The 15,474-nt window shown below is 42.9% G+C and overlaps 1 protein-coding gene across 4 annotated transcripts in view; it reads right to left on the reverse strand.

The window, feature by feature from the left end:
• Positions 1-15,474, reverse strand: part of mylk4b (myosin light chain kinase family, member 4b) — a 55,840-nt gene that overhangs the window by 7,002 nt on the left and 33,364 nt on the right. For all 4 annotated transcript variants that reach the window (XM_031785737.1, XM_031785738.1, XM_031785739.1 and 1 more), the window contains 9 exons: positions 11,968-12,064; positions 7,475-7,790; positions 7,102-7,325; positions 6,560-6,665; positions 3,655-3,748; positions 2,974-3,083; positions 2,685-2,826; positions 2,313-2,383; positions 1,949-2,077 (listed from right to left, as the gene is read on the reverse strand). In XM_031785737.1, coding sequence (XP_031641597.1) covers positions 1,949-2,077; positions 2,313-2,383; positions 2,685-2,826; positions 2,974-3,083; positions 3,655-3,748; positions 6,560-6,665; positions 7,102-7,325; positions 7,475-7,790; positions 11,968-12,064 — 1,289 coding nt within the window. The remainder of the gene's footprint in view (positions 1-1,948; positions 2,078-2,312; positions 2,384-2,684; positions 2,827-2,973; positions 3,084-3,654; positions 3,749-6,559; positions 6,666-7,101; positions 7,326-7,474; positions 7,791-11,967; positions 12,065-15,474) is intronic.

The raw sequence follows: 15,474 nt of genomic DNA on the forward strand, positions 1-15,474 counted from the left end.
AGTGGATATCAGGACCCCCAGGTCCAGTAATGTAATGGCTAGTGGATATCAGGACCCCCAGTAATGTAATGGCTAGTGGATATCAGGACCCCCAGTAATGTAATGGCTAGTGGATATCAGGACCCCCAGTAATGTAATGGCTAGTGGATATCAGGACCCCCAGTAATGTAATGGCTAGTGGATATCAGGACCCCCAGTAATGTAATGGCTAGTGGATATCAGGACCCCCAGTAATGTAATGGTTAGTGGATATCAGGACCCCCAGTAATGTAATGGTTAGTGGATATCAGGACCCCCAGTAATGTAATGGTTAGTGGATATCAGGACCCCCAGTAATGTAATGGTTAGTGGATATCAGGACCCCCAGTAATGTAATGGTTAGTGGATATCAGGACCCCCAGTAATGTAATGGCTAGTGGATATCAGGACCCCCAGTAATGTAATGGTTAGTGGATATCAGGACCCCCAGTAATGTAATGGCTAGTGGATATCAGGACCCCCAGTAATGTAATGGTTGTGGATATCAGGACCCCCAGTAATGTAATGGTTAGTGGATATCAGGACCCCCAGTAATGTAATGGTTAGTGGATATCAGGACCCCCAGTAATGTAACGGTTAGTGGATATCAGGACCCCCAGTAATGTAACGGCTAGTGGATATCAGGACCCCCAGTAATGTAACGGTTAGTGGATATCAGGACCCCCAGTAATGTAACGGTTAGTGGATATCAGGACCCCCAGTAATGTAACGGTTAGTGGATATCAGGACCCCCAGTAATGTAACGGTTAGTGGATATCAGGACCCCCAGTAATGTAACGGTTAGTGGATATCAGGACCCCCAGTAATGTAACGGTTAGTGGATATCAGGACCCCCAGTAATGTAACGGTTAGTGGATATCAGGACCCCCAGTAATGTAACGGTTAGTGGATATCAGGACCCCCAGTAATGTAACGGTTAGTGGATATCAGGACCCCCAGTAATGTAACGGTTAGTGGATATCAGGACCCCCAGTAATGTAACGGTTAGTGGATATCAGGACCCCCAGTAATGTAACGGTTAGTGGATATCAGGACCCCCAGTAATGTAATGGTTAGTGGATATCAGGACCCCCAGTAATGTAATGGTTGTGGATATCAGGACCCCCAGTAATGTAATGGTTGTGAATATCAGGACCCCCAGTGATGTAATGGTTGTGGATATCAGGACCCCCAGTAATGTAATGGTTAGTGGATATCAGGACCCCCAGTAATGTAATGGTTGTGGATATCAGGACCCCCAGTAATGTAATGGTTGTGGATATCAGGACCCCCAGTAATGTAATGGTTGTGGATATCAGGACCCCCAGTAATGTAACGGTTAGTGGATATCAGGACCCCCAGTAATGTAATGGTTGTGGATATCAGGACCCCCAGTAATGTAATGGTTCGTGGATATCAGGACCCCCAGTAATGTAATGGTTAGTGAATATCAGGACCCCAGTAATGTAATGGTTAGTGGATATCAGGACCCCCAGTGATGTAATGGTTAGTGAATATCAGGACCCCCAGTAATGTAATGGTTAGTGGATATCAGGACCCCCAGTAATGTAATGGTTAGTGAATATCAGGACCCCCAGTAATGTAACGGTTAGTGGATATCAGGAACCCCAGTAATGTAACGGTTAGTGGATATCAGGACCCCCAGTAATGTAACGGTTAGTGGATATCAGGACCCCCAGTAATGTAATGGTTGTGGATATCAGGACCCCCAGTAATGTAATGGTTGTGGATATCAGGACCCCCAGTAATGTAATGGTTGTGAATATCAGGACCCCCAGTGATGTAATGGTTGTGGATATCAGGACCCCCAGTAATGTAACGGTTAGTGGATATCAGGACCCCCAGTAATGTAATGGTTGTGGATATCAGGACCCCCAGTAATGTAATGGTTGTGGATATCAGGACTCACAGCATGTAAGTGATGACCCCCAGACTCCACATGTCTGTAGGGAATGAGACAAACTCATAGTTGATGACTTCCGGAGCCAGGAACTCAGGCGTTCCGAAGTTCACCCTCAGCTTTTCCCTGGGCTTATACCTGAGAAAGAGAGAAAAGTAAATGACATTTTAGTCATTTAGCAGACACTCTGATCCAGAGCAACTTACAGGAGCAATTAGGGTTAAGTGTCTTGCTCAAGGGCACCTCGAGAGATTTTTCACCTAGTCGGCTTGAAGATTCAAACCAGCGACCTTTCGGTTACTGGGCACGCTCTTAACCGCTAGGCTACTTGCTGCCCTGTATCAAGCCAGGAACCACTGGTAATTGAACTTACCTCCTGGCGAGCCCGAAGTCAATAATTTTGATCTTGTTTGTGGCTCTGCTCACACACAGAATATTCTCGGGCTAGGAAAGGATATTAAAGAACCCAAAACAGTGAGACAAAGGAAATAACAGCATGCAATTATTAGCATCATCCCTAAGCTATTGTGCTACAATGACAGGAAGATGGAGATAGAGCTATAGCTATAGAAAGCTAAAGTGTTGAAAAGTACAATGGGGAAGGTTGCAATAGAAACAGACATAAAACAATAGGACAGTGAGAGAGTGAGGGAGAGACAGAGAAGGGGGCAGCGAGCGAGAAAGTAACAGAGTGACAGATTGTTGAGGAGTTGAAAGTAGAGAGCTAGGGTGAGTCCTGTCCTACCTTGAGGTCTAGATGCAGGATGTACATCCTGTGCATGTACTGTAGTCCCTCACAGATTTGTCTGATAAACAGCACTGTGTCCAGCTCTGTCAGATTGTAGTTCTCATCTATGATCCGGTCGAACAGCTCCCCGCCATCCACACTACATAGAGAGGAGAGGAGAGACAGTCAGTCATCATAGACTACAGTAGAGAGAGAGAAATACAGTCCCACAATGGGATTTAAAGAGTAGACATATGGTGTAATGTAGAGAGGAGAAATACACACACACAGGGAGGGAGGGACTTACTATTCCATGACGAGGATGATGTCGTGGCGTGATTCGAAGGCGGCGTAGAGCTGAATAAGGTTAGCGTGGTTCAGCTGGTTCATCACCTGGATCTCATTCTTCACCACATCCTGGGAAACAGGACAACATTAGAACGACAGACAGAGCAACAGACACAGAAACAGACACACACAGACAGTGCCAACGGGGTTGGTTATTGAGACCTACAGTACCACACAGCAACCTGAGCCAGCTATGGCTTTGGCCGTGGCATTGGTGGGAAAACTACTTTGTGAATATCTGACATGATAACGTACTCATCCAGCTATGCACTGCCACAGACACCTGACGACTATCTTATCTCAGCTGACCATAGGAAGCATAAGATGAGACTGACTCTGACACACTGCCACATGTGCAGTGGATATGAGGGCGATAAAGCTACTTTAAAATGGTATTCTATTACTTATGTGCTATGATAAAATATCCATCCATCTTAATGATGGTGGGGACATTGGACACATACTGTACATACTGTACATACTGTACATCTGATGGCTTGTTCCAAACGACACCCTATTCACTATGTAGTTTACCCTACTTTTGACCAGGGCCCTGTTGCACTTAATAGGGTGGCTCTGGGAAGCAGCTATAATCAAGCTTCTGTTTCAGGTCTCACATTTCAATCACTATGATCCTTACCTTTTCTTTCTGGCTCCTGGCCTTGATCATCTTGGCAGCCAGAGTCAGTCCAGAAGAGTTCTCCACACATTTGTGGACTTGTCCAAAACGTCCCCTATGATCCCAGCATCCAATGCAGAGAAACAAGTTCAGAAACAGTGTAGTCTCTTGTGACAGCCTTAACATTAAAGTTGAGGAGCTGCTTTGGTTCTGGCGGCCGAGATGAATAACAGTGATGCTTTATAACACCCTGTCCTTTTTGCCTCAACGTACAATAAAGCTAAGTTAACAATAACATTATGGTAATGTTTACTCTTCTATATCATTCTTTAATTGGTTTGTCATTGTAGGGATGGTATACACACTCACAGATCTCTCTCTCTCTCTCTCTCACTTTTTCAAAACTCTTCACACAGTGAGCACAACATCAGTCTATCTGGGCTAAACTGTGGATCATTGTTCATTGCTTTGGCACAAAATGCATTCAATGACTACATCTTTCAAATTTCATGAATTATTTTCTCACTCAGACACAAACACCACCAAAACTCTATGTACCTACAGGCCAATTTGCACATGTTTACATGCTCTTTTCAAAACTGTTCAACTTAAGTTCAAAACCTAACATAACACAACATTTAATAAGACAGCAATTTGTTACATTTCTACAGTAATACCGTATTGAAATATACTCCAAATGAAATACACACACACAGGGAGGGAAATCTACAAAATGAAATACTATCAAAACAATTAGACCATCCACAGCTGATTGCCATTGTAGCTGAACACCTACCCAGGTGTTAGTCTTTCAATTGTATTACCGTCTATACAGAAGGGGACATCTTAGGAATAATGATGTACTGTAATGTAAACATGGACCCAGCCAGAGATAGAGAAGTGGTTGACAGAGGAAGAAGAGTGGCTGGGAGAGGAAGAAGAGTGGTTGACAGAGGAAGAAGAGTGGCTGGGAGAGGAGTACGTATGCGTGGTGGAAGAAGACTGAGAGGAAGATCAAGAGCTGTAGTCTCAGATGAGATTAGGGCTATTATAATTGATCATGTAATAAATCATGGTCTATCAATGAGAGAGGATGGTCTGAGAGTGCAGCCAAATCGGCAACACTCAACAGTGGCATCAATTATGAGAAATTTCCAGCGAAACAACAGGTAAAATGTGCATTCTGCAAGGGCATCTGACTGCACATTAAAGAAGTAAAATGATCAAAGCTTCCAAGCCCACTTGTCTGTAATTGTTATGGTATTTCTGCTTAGGACCCAACGGTTACCTCCCACAGGCGGGACAGGTGGGATTTTCACTGCTGTGCAGGAAACTGCAATTGTTGTATGGTCATCAGAAACAATGGCATAAAACTCACAGAGATTCGGGAACAGAGCGTTGGCAGAGAACATTACATTTGGAAATATTCACAATGTAAGCATAACAACTATTTCTAGAGTCCTGAAACAACTTCAAGTCAGGATGAAGCAGTTGTACACTGTCCCCCTTTGAGAGGAACTCTGAATGAGTAAAGCAACTCAGGGACCAATATGTCCAGGTAAGATGACTATGAAATACAGAAGTAGTTTTGAACAAAACCAAACAGGGCAGAGGCACAGTGCGGCATGTTTTTAGGTATAATGTAAACTACCGTAATACCCTGACTCTTATGTTGTCGTGTGGATTTATTTTAGAGAGTCATGGAGATTGAAGCCAGGCAAACAACCCACATATTCATCTTTGTGGATGAGGCTGGATTCAACTTGGCCCGAAACATGGTGGCGAGGAAGAAATGTGATTGGGAAAAGAGCCACAGTGGACGTCCCGGGCCAGAGGGGTGACAACATCACAATGTGTGCAGCAATATCCTCTGATGAATTGCTGTTATACAACACTGAGCGTCTCATTACATTCCTGGATGACCTCTATGGAAGGGTTGTGCCAGGTGAGGAAAGGGTTGCAGGGAGGCGAAATCGGCCAACGTTTGTAATTGTATGAGACAATGTGGCATTTCACCACTCCTGTGCAGTCACAGAGTGGTTTGCAGCCCATCTCAGGATGATGTCACTTTTCCTCCCACCTTACTCTCCATTCCTCAACCCCATAGAGGAATTATTTTCCTCATGGAGGTGGAAGTTTTATGACCACCATCCACATGATCAAATGTCCGTCCTGGACGCAATGAATGCTGGATGCCTGGACATATCTGCAGAAGATTGCCAGGGATGCCAAAAGATTCTTTCATAGGTGTATTGCCCAAGATGACATAAGATGTTATGTGGATGAGAACCTGTAGCCAGATGCAGAAGACAGGGTTAACTAGCATTGCCACTGTATCTGTATTGGTAGATGGTGTATATACAAATTATTGTATTTTGGAATCCCTCAATGCCATAAAATGCCATAAAGCATATTGAAGCATATTGCATCATTACAGCTAGGGGGGAGTGTGTATGTGTGTGTGTGTGTCCTCCAGATTGCAGGCCTGACAAAAACTAGGACATAGAATTTGCCCACTGTAGGTACTGCTCTGTTTCAGCTGTTTTGGGCAGCATAGCTGCCTAGCTGTTTGGAGAAGGAGGTGCTTTCTGTACCCTTGAGTGCCATGCAGACAGGGACCTTCGAACTATTTGGATCCTTTTTTTGTAAATGTGATTGGTGTATTCAAGTAAATTATTTCAAATGCGTGTGTGTGTGTGTGAGCATGTGTGTTTGAGTTTCACATACTGTGGAGTAAAAAATAAACTGCCTGACTGTGGTGTTATGAGAGCTGAGGGTGGGGGTTTTAGTGTAGTGAGTGTTTGAGGGTCTAATTGAACTGTGAGTGTATTCTGAATCCCCTACCTGTTGTATCTCTCTATTATTGGCCATCTCTCTCTCTCTCTCTCTCTCTCTCTCTCTCTCTCTCTCTCTCCTCCTGACTCACCCTCCTAGGACCTCGTCTCTGTTAATGGCGTAGAAGGTAGCAATCTGGTGAGGTTTTGGAGTCACAATGCGGTGGTCAAAGGGGGCTGCTGGCGGAGGGGTAAAGTCTGAGATGATGGAGAGAGAGGGAGGGATAATGGAAATAGAGTGAGGTGACAGAGTGGATAGGGAGCATACAGGAGATTAGTGTCTGTTCTGTCTTGGTAACCAAACGGCTCATACTGTCTCATGCCAGCATTTCGTTATCCAATTTGCCAGCTGTGACATGTTTGTAACGTTTAAACATGCAAGGTGTGGTTAAGTAATGTGGTCTGTGTGGTGAGTGACTGACTAGGAAGACAGAGTAGTCGTTAGGGTTTCTGACAGTTTTTCAGCCTGCTTGCCAACCCAGGATAATATCAAGAGACTTTATTTACAGAAGTTACGTCATTACTATATTTTATTTTAGGAATGTTGCCACAATTGCAACAGAAGTCCAAATTAGCTTCCTGTTTTGTTTTCAAACTTTTGTCAGTTTGCATTTCTGTGTTTGGTGAACCTCACCAATGATGTACTCTTCTGGCTGTCCATCATCCACCTCTTCTTCCCCCTTCATCTTCTCTGCCTTTGATTGGGCAGCCTGATGCTCTACCCCCTCAGGTACTCCTCCCTCTTCATCCTCCTCTTTCCTCTCCTCCACTCTGCTCTTTTTCAGGTCATCTTTCAGTAGGTCCTCCTCTGTGACACGGTTGTGACTGCTGGCGGCCACTTCACCTAACTCTTCAGAGCTAAATAACAAACCAACATCAAACAAATATCAAATCAACTATTAATTATGTTAAGTAATTAGCAAGTAGTTACTTTGGTAAGTGTACAGTATACAGAAGTTGCAATTTACAGTCATAGTAATGTCAAAAGATTGAATTTCAAAAGGTACCTTTCTAGAGGTTCTGGTGACAATGATGACTCAACTTCTTCCCCTCCTTCCCTTCTCTTCTCCACCTCTTCCTCTCCAACTTGTTCCTCCCTACCCTCCTCTTCCTCAGATTCACCAAATATATCCCCCTCCTCTTCCTCCACCCGTTCAGGGCTTCTCCTCTTCTCCTCCTCCTCCCCCTCTAGATCCTCTAGGTCCTCTGGTTGGACGACGGGGGCGCGGAGCATGTCCAGAACCACCCCGTTACCATGGGAAAGTTCAGCATTCTGCCTGTTGAGCTTCTCCACCTGGTCTAGAAGAAGGGTCTCTACAGAGTCTGTGGAGGGACAAACAGAGCAAAAAAATCATGCTTTGGTGTAGATTCACCCAATCAACAACTTTATTTGCCTTTATTTGCCATTTGACATCTATTACCAAAGAGCACCACTCATTACACATCTATTACCAAAGAGCACCACTCATTACACATCTATTACCAAAGAGCACCACTCATTACACATCTATTACCAAAGCACCCCCATTAGACATCTATTACCAAAGAGCACCACTCATTACACATCTATTACCAAAGAGCACCACTCATTACACATCTATTACCAAAGCACCCCTCATTACACATCTATTACCAAAGAGCACCACTCATTACACATCTATTACCAAAGCACCCCTCATTACACATCTATTACCAAAGCACCCCTCATTACACATCTATTACCAAAGCACCCCCATTAGACATCTATTACCAAAGAGCACCACTCATTACACATCTATTACCAAAGCACCCCCATTACACATCTATTACCAAAGCACCCCTCATTAGACATCTATTACCAAAGCACCCCTCATTAGACGTCTATTACCAAAGAGCACCCCTCATTAGACATCTATTACCAAAGAGCACCACTCATTAGACATCTATTACCAAAGAGCACTCCTCATTAGACATCTATTACCAAAGCACCCCTCATTAGATGTCTATTACCAAAGAGCACCACTCATTACAAATCTATTACCAAAGCACCCCTCATTACACCTCTATTACCAAAGAGCACCACTCATTAGACATCTATTACCAAAGAGCACCACTCATTAGACATCTATTACCAAAGAGCACCCCTCATTACACATCTATTGCCAAAGAGCACCCTTCATTACACATCTATTACCAAAGAGCACCCCTCATTACACATCTATTACCAAAGAGCACCCCTCATTACACATATATTACCAAAGAGCACCCCTCATTAGACATCTATTGCCAAAGAGCACCAATCATTACACATTTATTACCAAAGAGCACTCCTCATTAGACATCTATTACCAAAGCACCCCTCATTAGACATCTATTACCAAAGAGCACCACTCATTACACCTCTATTACCAAAGAGCACCCCTCATTACACATCTATTTCCAAAGAGCACCCCTCATTAGACATCTATTACCAAAGAAGCACCCCTCATTAGACATCTATTACCAAAGAAGCACCCCTCATTAGACATCTATTACCAAAGAAGCACCCCTCATTAGACATCTATTACCAAAGAAGCACCCCTCATTAGACATCTATTACCAAAGAGCACCCCTCATTAGACATCTATTACCAAAGAAGCACCCCTCATTACACATCTATTACCAAAGAAGCACCCCTCATTAGACATCTATTACCAAAGAGCACCCCTCATTACACATCTATTACCAAAGAAGCACCCCTCATTACACATCTATTACCAAAGCACCCCCATTAGACATCTATTACCAAAGAGCACCACTCATTACAAATCTATTACCAAAGCACCCCTCATTAGACATCTATTACCAAAGCACCCCTCATTAGACGTCTATTACCAAAGAGCACCCCTCATTAGACATCTATTACCAAAGAGCACCACTCATTAGACATCTATTACCAAAGAGCACTCCTCATTAGACATCTATTACCAAAGCACCCCTCATTAGATGTCTATTACCAAAGAGCACCACTCATTACAAATCTATTACCAAAGCACCCCTCATTACACCTCTATTACCAAAGAGCACCACTCATTAGACATCTATTACCAAAGAGCACCACTCATTAGACATCTATTACCAAAGAGCACCACTCATTACACATTTATTACCAAAGAGCACTCCTCATTAGACATCTATTACCAAAGCACCCCTCATTAGACATCTATTACCAAAGAGCACCACTCATTACACCTCTATTACCAAAGAGCACCCCTCATTAGACATCTATTACCAAAGAAGCACCCCTCATTAGACATCTATTACCAAAGAAGCACCCCTCATTAGACATCTATTACCAAAGAAGCACCCCTCATTAGACATCTATTACCAAAGAAGCACCCCTCATTAGACATCTATTACCAAAGAAGCACCCCTCATTAGACATCTATTACCAAAGAGCACCCCTCATTAGACATCTATTACCAAAGAAGCACCCCTCATTACACATCTATTACCAAAGAAGCACCCCTCATTAGACATCTATTACCAAAGAGCACCCCTCATTACACATCTATTACCAAAGAAGCACCCCTCATTAGACATCTATTACCAAAGAAGCACCCCTCATTAGACATCTATTAGCAAAGCACCCCTCATTAGACATCTATTACCAAAGAAGCACCCCTCATTAGACATCTATTACCAAAGCACCCCTCATTACACATCTATTACCAAAGAAGCACCCCTCATTACACATCTATTACCAAAGAAGCACCCCTCATTAGACATCTATTAGCAAAGCACCCCTCATTAGACATCTATTACCAAAGAAGCACCCCTCATTAGACATCTATTACCAAAGCACCCCTCATTACACATCTATTACCAAAGAAGCACCCATCATTACACATCTATTACCAAAGAAGCACCCCTCATTAGACATCTATTACCAAAGAAGCACCCCTCATTAGACATCTATTACCAAAGCACCCCTCATTACACATCTATTACCAAAGAAGCACCCCTCATTACACATCTATTACCAAAGAAGCACCCCTCATTAGACATCTATTACCAAAGCACCCCTCATTACACATATATTACCAAAGAAGCACCCCTCATTAGACATCTATTACCAAAGCACCCCTCATTACACATCTATTACCAAAGCACCCCTCATTACACATCTATTACCAAAGCACCCCTCATTACACATCTATTACCAAAGAAGCACCCCTCATTACACATATATTACCAAAGAAGCACCCCTCATTACACATCTATTACCAAAGAAGCACCCCTCATTACACATCTATTACCAAAGCACCCCTCATTACACATCTATTACCAAAGAAGCACCCCTCATTAGACATCTATTACCAAAGCACCCCTCATTACACATCTATTACCAAAGCACCCCTCATTACACATCTATTACCAAAGCACCCCTCATTACACATCTATTACCAAAGAAGCACCCCTCATTACACATATATTACCAAAGAAGCACCCCTCATTACACATCTATTACCAAAGAAGCACCCCTCATTACACATCTATTACCAAAGCACCCCTCATTACACATCTATTACCAAAGAAGCACCCCTCATTACACATCTATTACCAAAGCACCCCTCATTACACATCTATTACCAAAGAAGCACCCCTCATTACACATCTATTACCAAAGAAGGACCCCTCATTAGACATCTATTACCAAAGAAGCACCCCTCATTACACATCTATTACCAAAGAAGCACCCCTCATTACACATCTATTACCAAAGAAGCACCCCTCATTAGACATCTATTACCAAAGAGCACCCCTCATTAGACATCTATTACCAAAGAAGCACCCCTCATTAGACATCTATTACCAAAGAAGCACCCCTCATTAGACATCTATTACCAAAGCACCCCTCATTAGACATCTATTACCAAAGAAGCACCCCTCATTAGACATATATTACCAAAGAAGCACCCCTCATTACACATCTATTACCAAAGAAGCACCCCTCATTACACATCTATTACCAAAGAAGCACCCCTCATTAGACATCTATTACCAAAGAAGAACCCCTCATTAGACATCTATTACCAAAGAAGCACCCCTCATTACACATCTATTACCAAAGAAGCACCCCTCATTACACATCTATTACCAAAGAAGCACCCCTCATTAGACATCTATTACCAAAGCACCCCTCATTACACTTCTATTACCAAAGCACCCCTCATTAGACATCTATTACCAAAGCACCCCTCATTAGACATCTATTACCAAAGAGCACCACTCATTACACCTCTATTACCAAAGCACCCCTCATTACACATCTATTACCAAAGCACCCCTCATTACACATCTATTACCAAAGCACCCCCATTACACATCTATTGCCAAAGCACCCCCATTACACATCTATTGCCAAAGCACCCCTCATTACACATCTATTACCAAAGAAGGACTGCTGCTCTATTTTATTTATTTGACTGCTTTATTGTGTTACAAGTTGAGGTGAAGATGTTGTATTTATCTCTGTTACCTGATGCATGTGGAGGCTTCTTCTTCTTCTGGGCTTTCAGGCCTTTCAGGCTGAGTTTGACCTTGTCCTTTCCATCCCTCATCCCATTGTCCTTCAGCTGACAGGGAGAGAGGAGGAGACATACACTTTAAATTCTCATTGAAAACTGGGCAACAACACTCTGGTCTTACATTTTAATGATATGACAGTGAATGTAAAGAGAAAGGAGCGATGGAAAGAGAAGAGACAGGGGAAATACAGAAGTAGGATCTTCATTTGAGCCCGTTTGCTAAAGCAGGAAAATAATCCTGTAGCAACAGGAAATGTTCATTATTATGTGGATTTTAATTAATGGAATTTCTGTACAGTCGTGGAAAAACGTTTTGAGAATGACACAAATATTAATTTTCACCAAGTCTGCTGCCTCAGTTTGTATGATGGCAGTTTGCATATACTCCAGAATGTTATGAAGAGTGATCAGATGAATTGCAATTAATTGCAAAGTACCTCTGCTATGCAAATGAACTGAATCCTCAAAAACCATTTCCACTGCATTTCAGCCCTGCCACAAAAGGACCAGCTGACATCATGTCAGTGATTCTCTCGTTAACACAGGTGTGAGTGTTGACGAGGACAAGGCTGGAGATCCCTCTGTCATGCTGATTGAGTTCGAATAACAGACTGGAAGCTTCAAAAGGAGGGTGGTGCTTGGAATCATTGTTCTTCCTCTGTCAAACATGGTTACCTGCAAGGAAACACGTGCCATCATCATTGCTTTGCACAAAAAGGGCTTCACAGGCAATAATATTGCTGCCAGTAAGAATGCACTTAAATCAACCATTTATCGGATCATCAAGAACTTCAAGGAGAGGCGGTTAAATTGTTGTGAAGAAGGCTTCAGGGCGCCCACGAAAGTCCAGCAAGCACCAGGAACGTCTCCTAAAGTTGATTCAGCTGTGGGATCGGGGCACCACCAGTACAGAGCTTGCTCAGGAATGGCAGCAGGCAGGTGTGAGTGGATCTGCACGCACAGTGAGGGGAAGACTTTTGGAGTATGGCCTGGTGTCAAGAAGGGCAGCAAAGAAGCCACTTCTCTCCAAGAAAAACATCAGTCCTGTGTCATGCCAACAGTAAAGCAACCTGAGACCATCCATGTGTGGGGTTGCTTCTCAGCCAAGGGAGTGGGCTCACTCAAAATGTTGCCCCAAAAGAATAAAGAATGGTACCAACACATCCTCCGAGAACAACTTCTCCCAACCATCCAGGAACAGTTTGGTGACGAACAATGTATGTTCCAGCATGATGGAACACCTTGCCATAAGGCAAAAGTGATAACTAAGTGGCTCGGGTAACAAAACATAAATATTTTTGGTCCATGGCCAGGAAACTCCCCAGACCTTAATCCCATTGAGAACTTGTGGTCAATCCTCAAGAGGCGGGTGGACAAACAAAACCCCACAAATTCTGACTAACTCCAAACATTAACTATGCAAGAATGGGCTGCCATCAGTCAGGATGTGGCCCAGAAGTTAATTGACAGCATGCCAGGGCGGATTGCAGAGGTCTTGAAAAAGAAGGGTCAACACTGCAAATATTGACTCTTTGCATCAACTTCATGTAATTGTCAATAAAAGCCTTTGACACTTATGAAACGCTTGTAATTATACTTCAGTATTCCATAGTAACATTTGACAAATATATCTAAAGACACTGAAGCAGCAAACTTTGTGGAAATTAATATTTGTGTCATTCTCAAAACTTGATGTCACGACTGTATTGGTCGATAAATTTTTCATAATGTTCAAGTCTGAAATTACACAATGGAAATGACAAACCTCAGAATCCCTTTTAAACCTCAAATACACTACACGTTTAAATGTCCTGCATTGCAGGAAAGTTCTCCTGCAACAGGGTGATCAAATTAAGATCCTACATCTGTAGATTGGCACGTTTGTTTGCACCTTCTATTACCAACAATTTGCACGTATGGCCAGAATGCTTTAAGGATCTGTGAAAGCTATTGGTTCATATTCCATGCATGTATTATATAACATATATAGTATACAGCAACATATTTCTGATAGCAAAAGTGGAATTGTATGTTTCACTACACATTAACAGATGCATGTGTTTGTTGTCATGATGGTTGCCATCATGACTGAAACATGGTTGTCATGTCATGATGGACAGATCGTCTCCTAGACAATAATGCAGAGAAGGGCTTAAATGTAAATCTCATATTGTATGATGTCATCTCCAACTACTGTGTGTGTGTGTGTGTGTGTGTGTGTGTGTGTGTGTGTGTGTGTGTGTGTGTGTGTGTGTGTGTGTGTGTGTGTGTGTGTGTGTGTGTGTGTGATCATACACACACATAGCATGTCATCTATACCGCCATTCTCTCCACCAGAGTGCCTAAACATTAGAGGCCCAGAAGATGATACTATGTATACGTCCCAAATAGCACCTTATTCCTGATATAGCCAGGGCCCATATATACTTTATATCGAGAATATATATATATTAGGAGGGTGGTGAAGGAAATGTGAAGGGGGTGTTAAGGGGTGAGGAGGGGCTGTGGAGGGGGTGAGGAAAGGGTGTGGGGGTGTGTGGAGGGGGATGCAAGGAATTGCTGTGTGACATCCGAGACACTTCAAAAGCTTCCAGTCAGGTGTCACAATCCTGAGATTGCGAGCAGTAACAAGCCACGTCTAAAAACAAATCAGCTGCTGCAGTAAAGAGCGAGAAAAGTGAGGGACAGTTCAGTTTCGCCTGCCATATGAGTTCTGTTATACTCACAGACATCATTCAAACAGTTTTAGAAATGTCAGAGTGTTTTCTATCCAAATATACTAATTACAGTGCCTTGCGAAAGTATTCGGACCCCTTGAACTTTGCGACCTTTTGCCACATTTCAGGCTTCAAACATAAAGATATAAAACTGTATTTTTTTGTGAAGAATCAACAACAAGTGGGACACAATCATGAAGTGGAACGACATTTATTGGATATTTCAAACTTTTTTAACAAATCAAAAACTGAAAAATTGGGCGTGCAAAATTATTCAGCCCCTTTACTTTCAGTGCAGCAAACTCTCTCCAGAAGTTCAGTGAGGATCTCTGAATGATCCAATGTTGACCTAAATGACTAATGATGATAAATACAATCCACCTGTGTGTAATCAAGTCTCCGTATAAATGCACCTGCACTGTGATAGTCTCAGAGGTCCGTTAAAAGCGCAGAGAGCATCATGAAGAACACCTACCTAAATATGGTTCCCAATCAGAGACAACGATAATCACCTGATTCTGATTGAGAACCGCCTCAGGCAGCCATAGACTTTGCTAGACAACCCTACTCAGCCACAATCCCAATACCTACTAAAACCCCAATACAAAAACACACCACAAAATAAACCCATGTCACACCCTGGCCTGACCAAATAAATAAAGAAAACACAAAATACTAAGACCAAGGCGTGACAGAACCCCCCCCCCCCCCAAGGTGCGGACTCCCGGCCGCACGCCTAAA

Source organism: Oncorhynchus kisutch, linkage group LG13, assembly GCF_002021735.2.
Source record: "Oncorhynchus kisutch isolate 150728-3 linkage group LG13, Okis_V2, whole genome shotgun sequence".
Taxonomy (NCBI): Eukaryota; Metazoa; Chordata; class Actinopteri; order Salmoniformes; family Salmonidae; genus Oncorhynchus; species Oncorhynchus kisutch.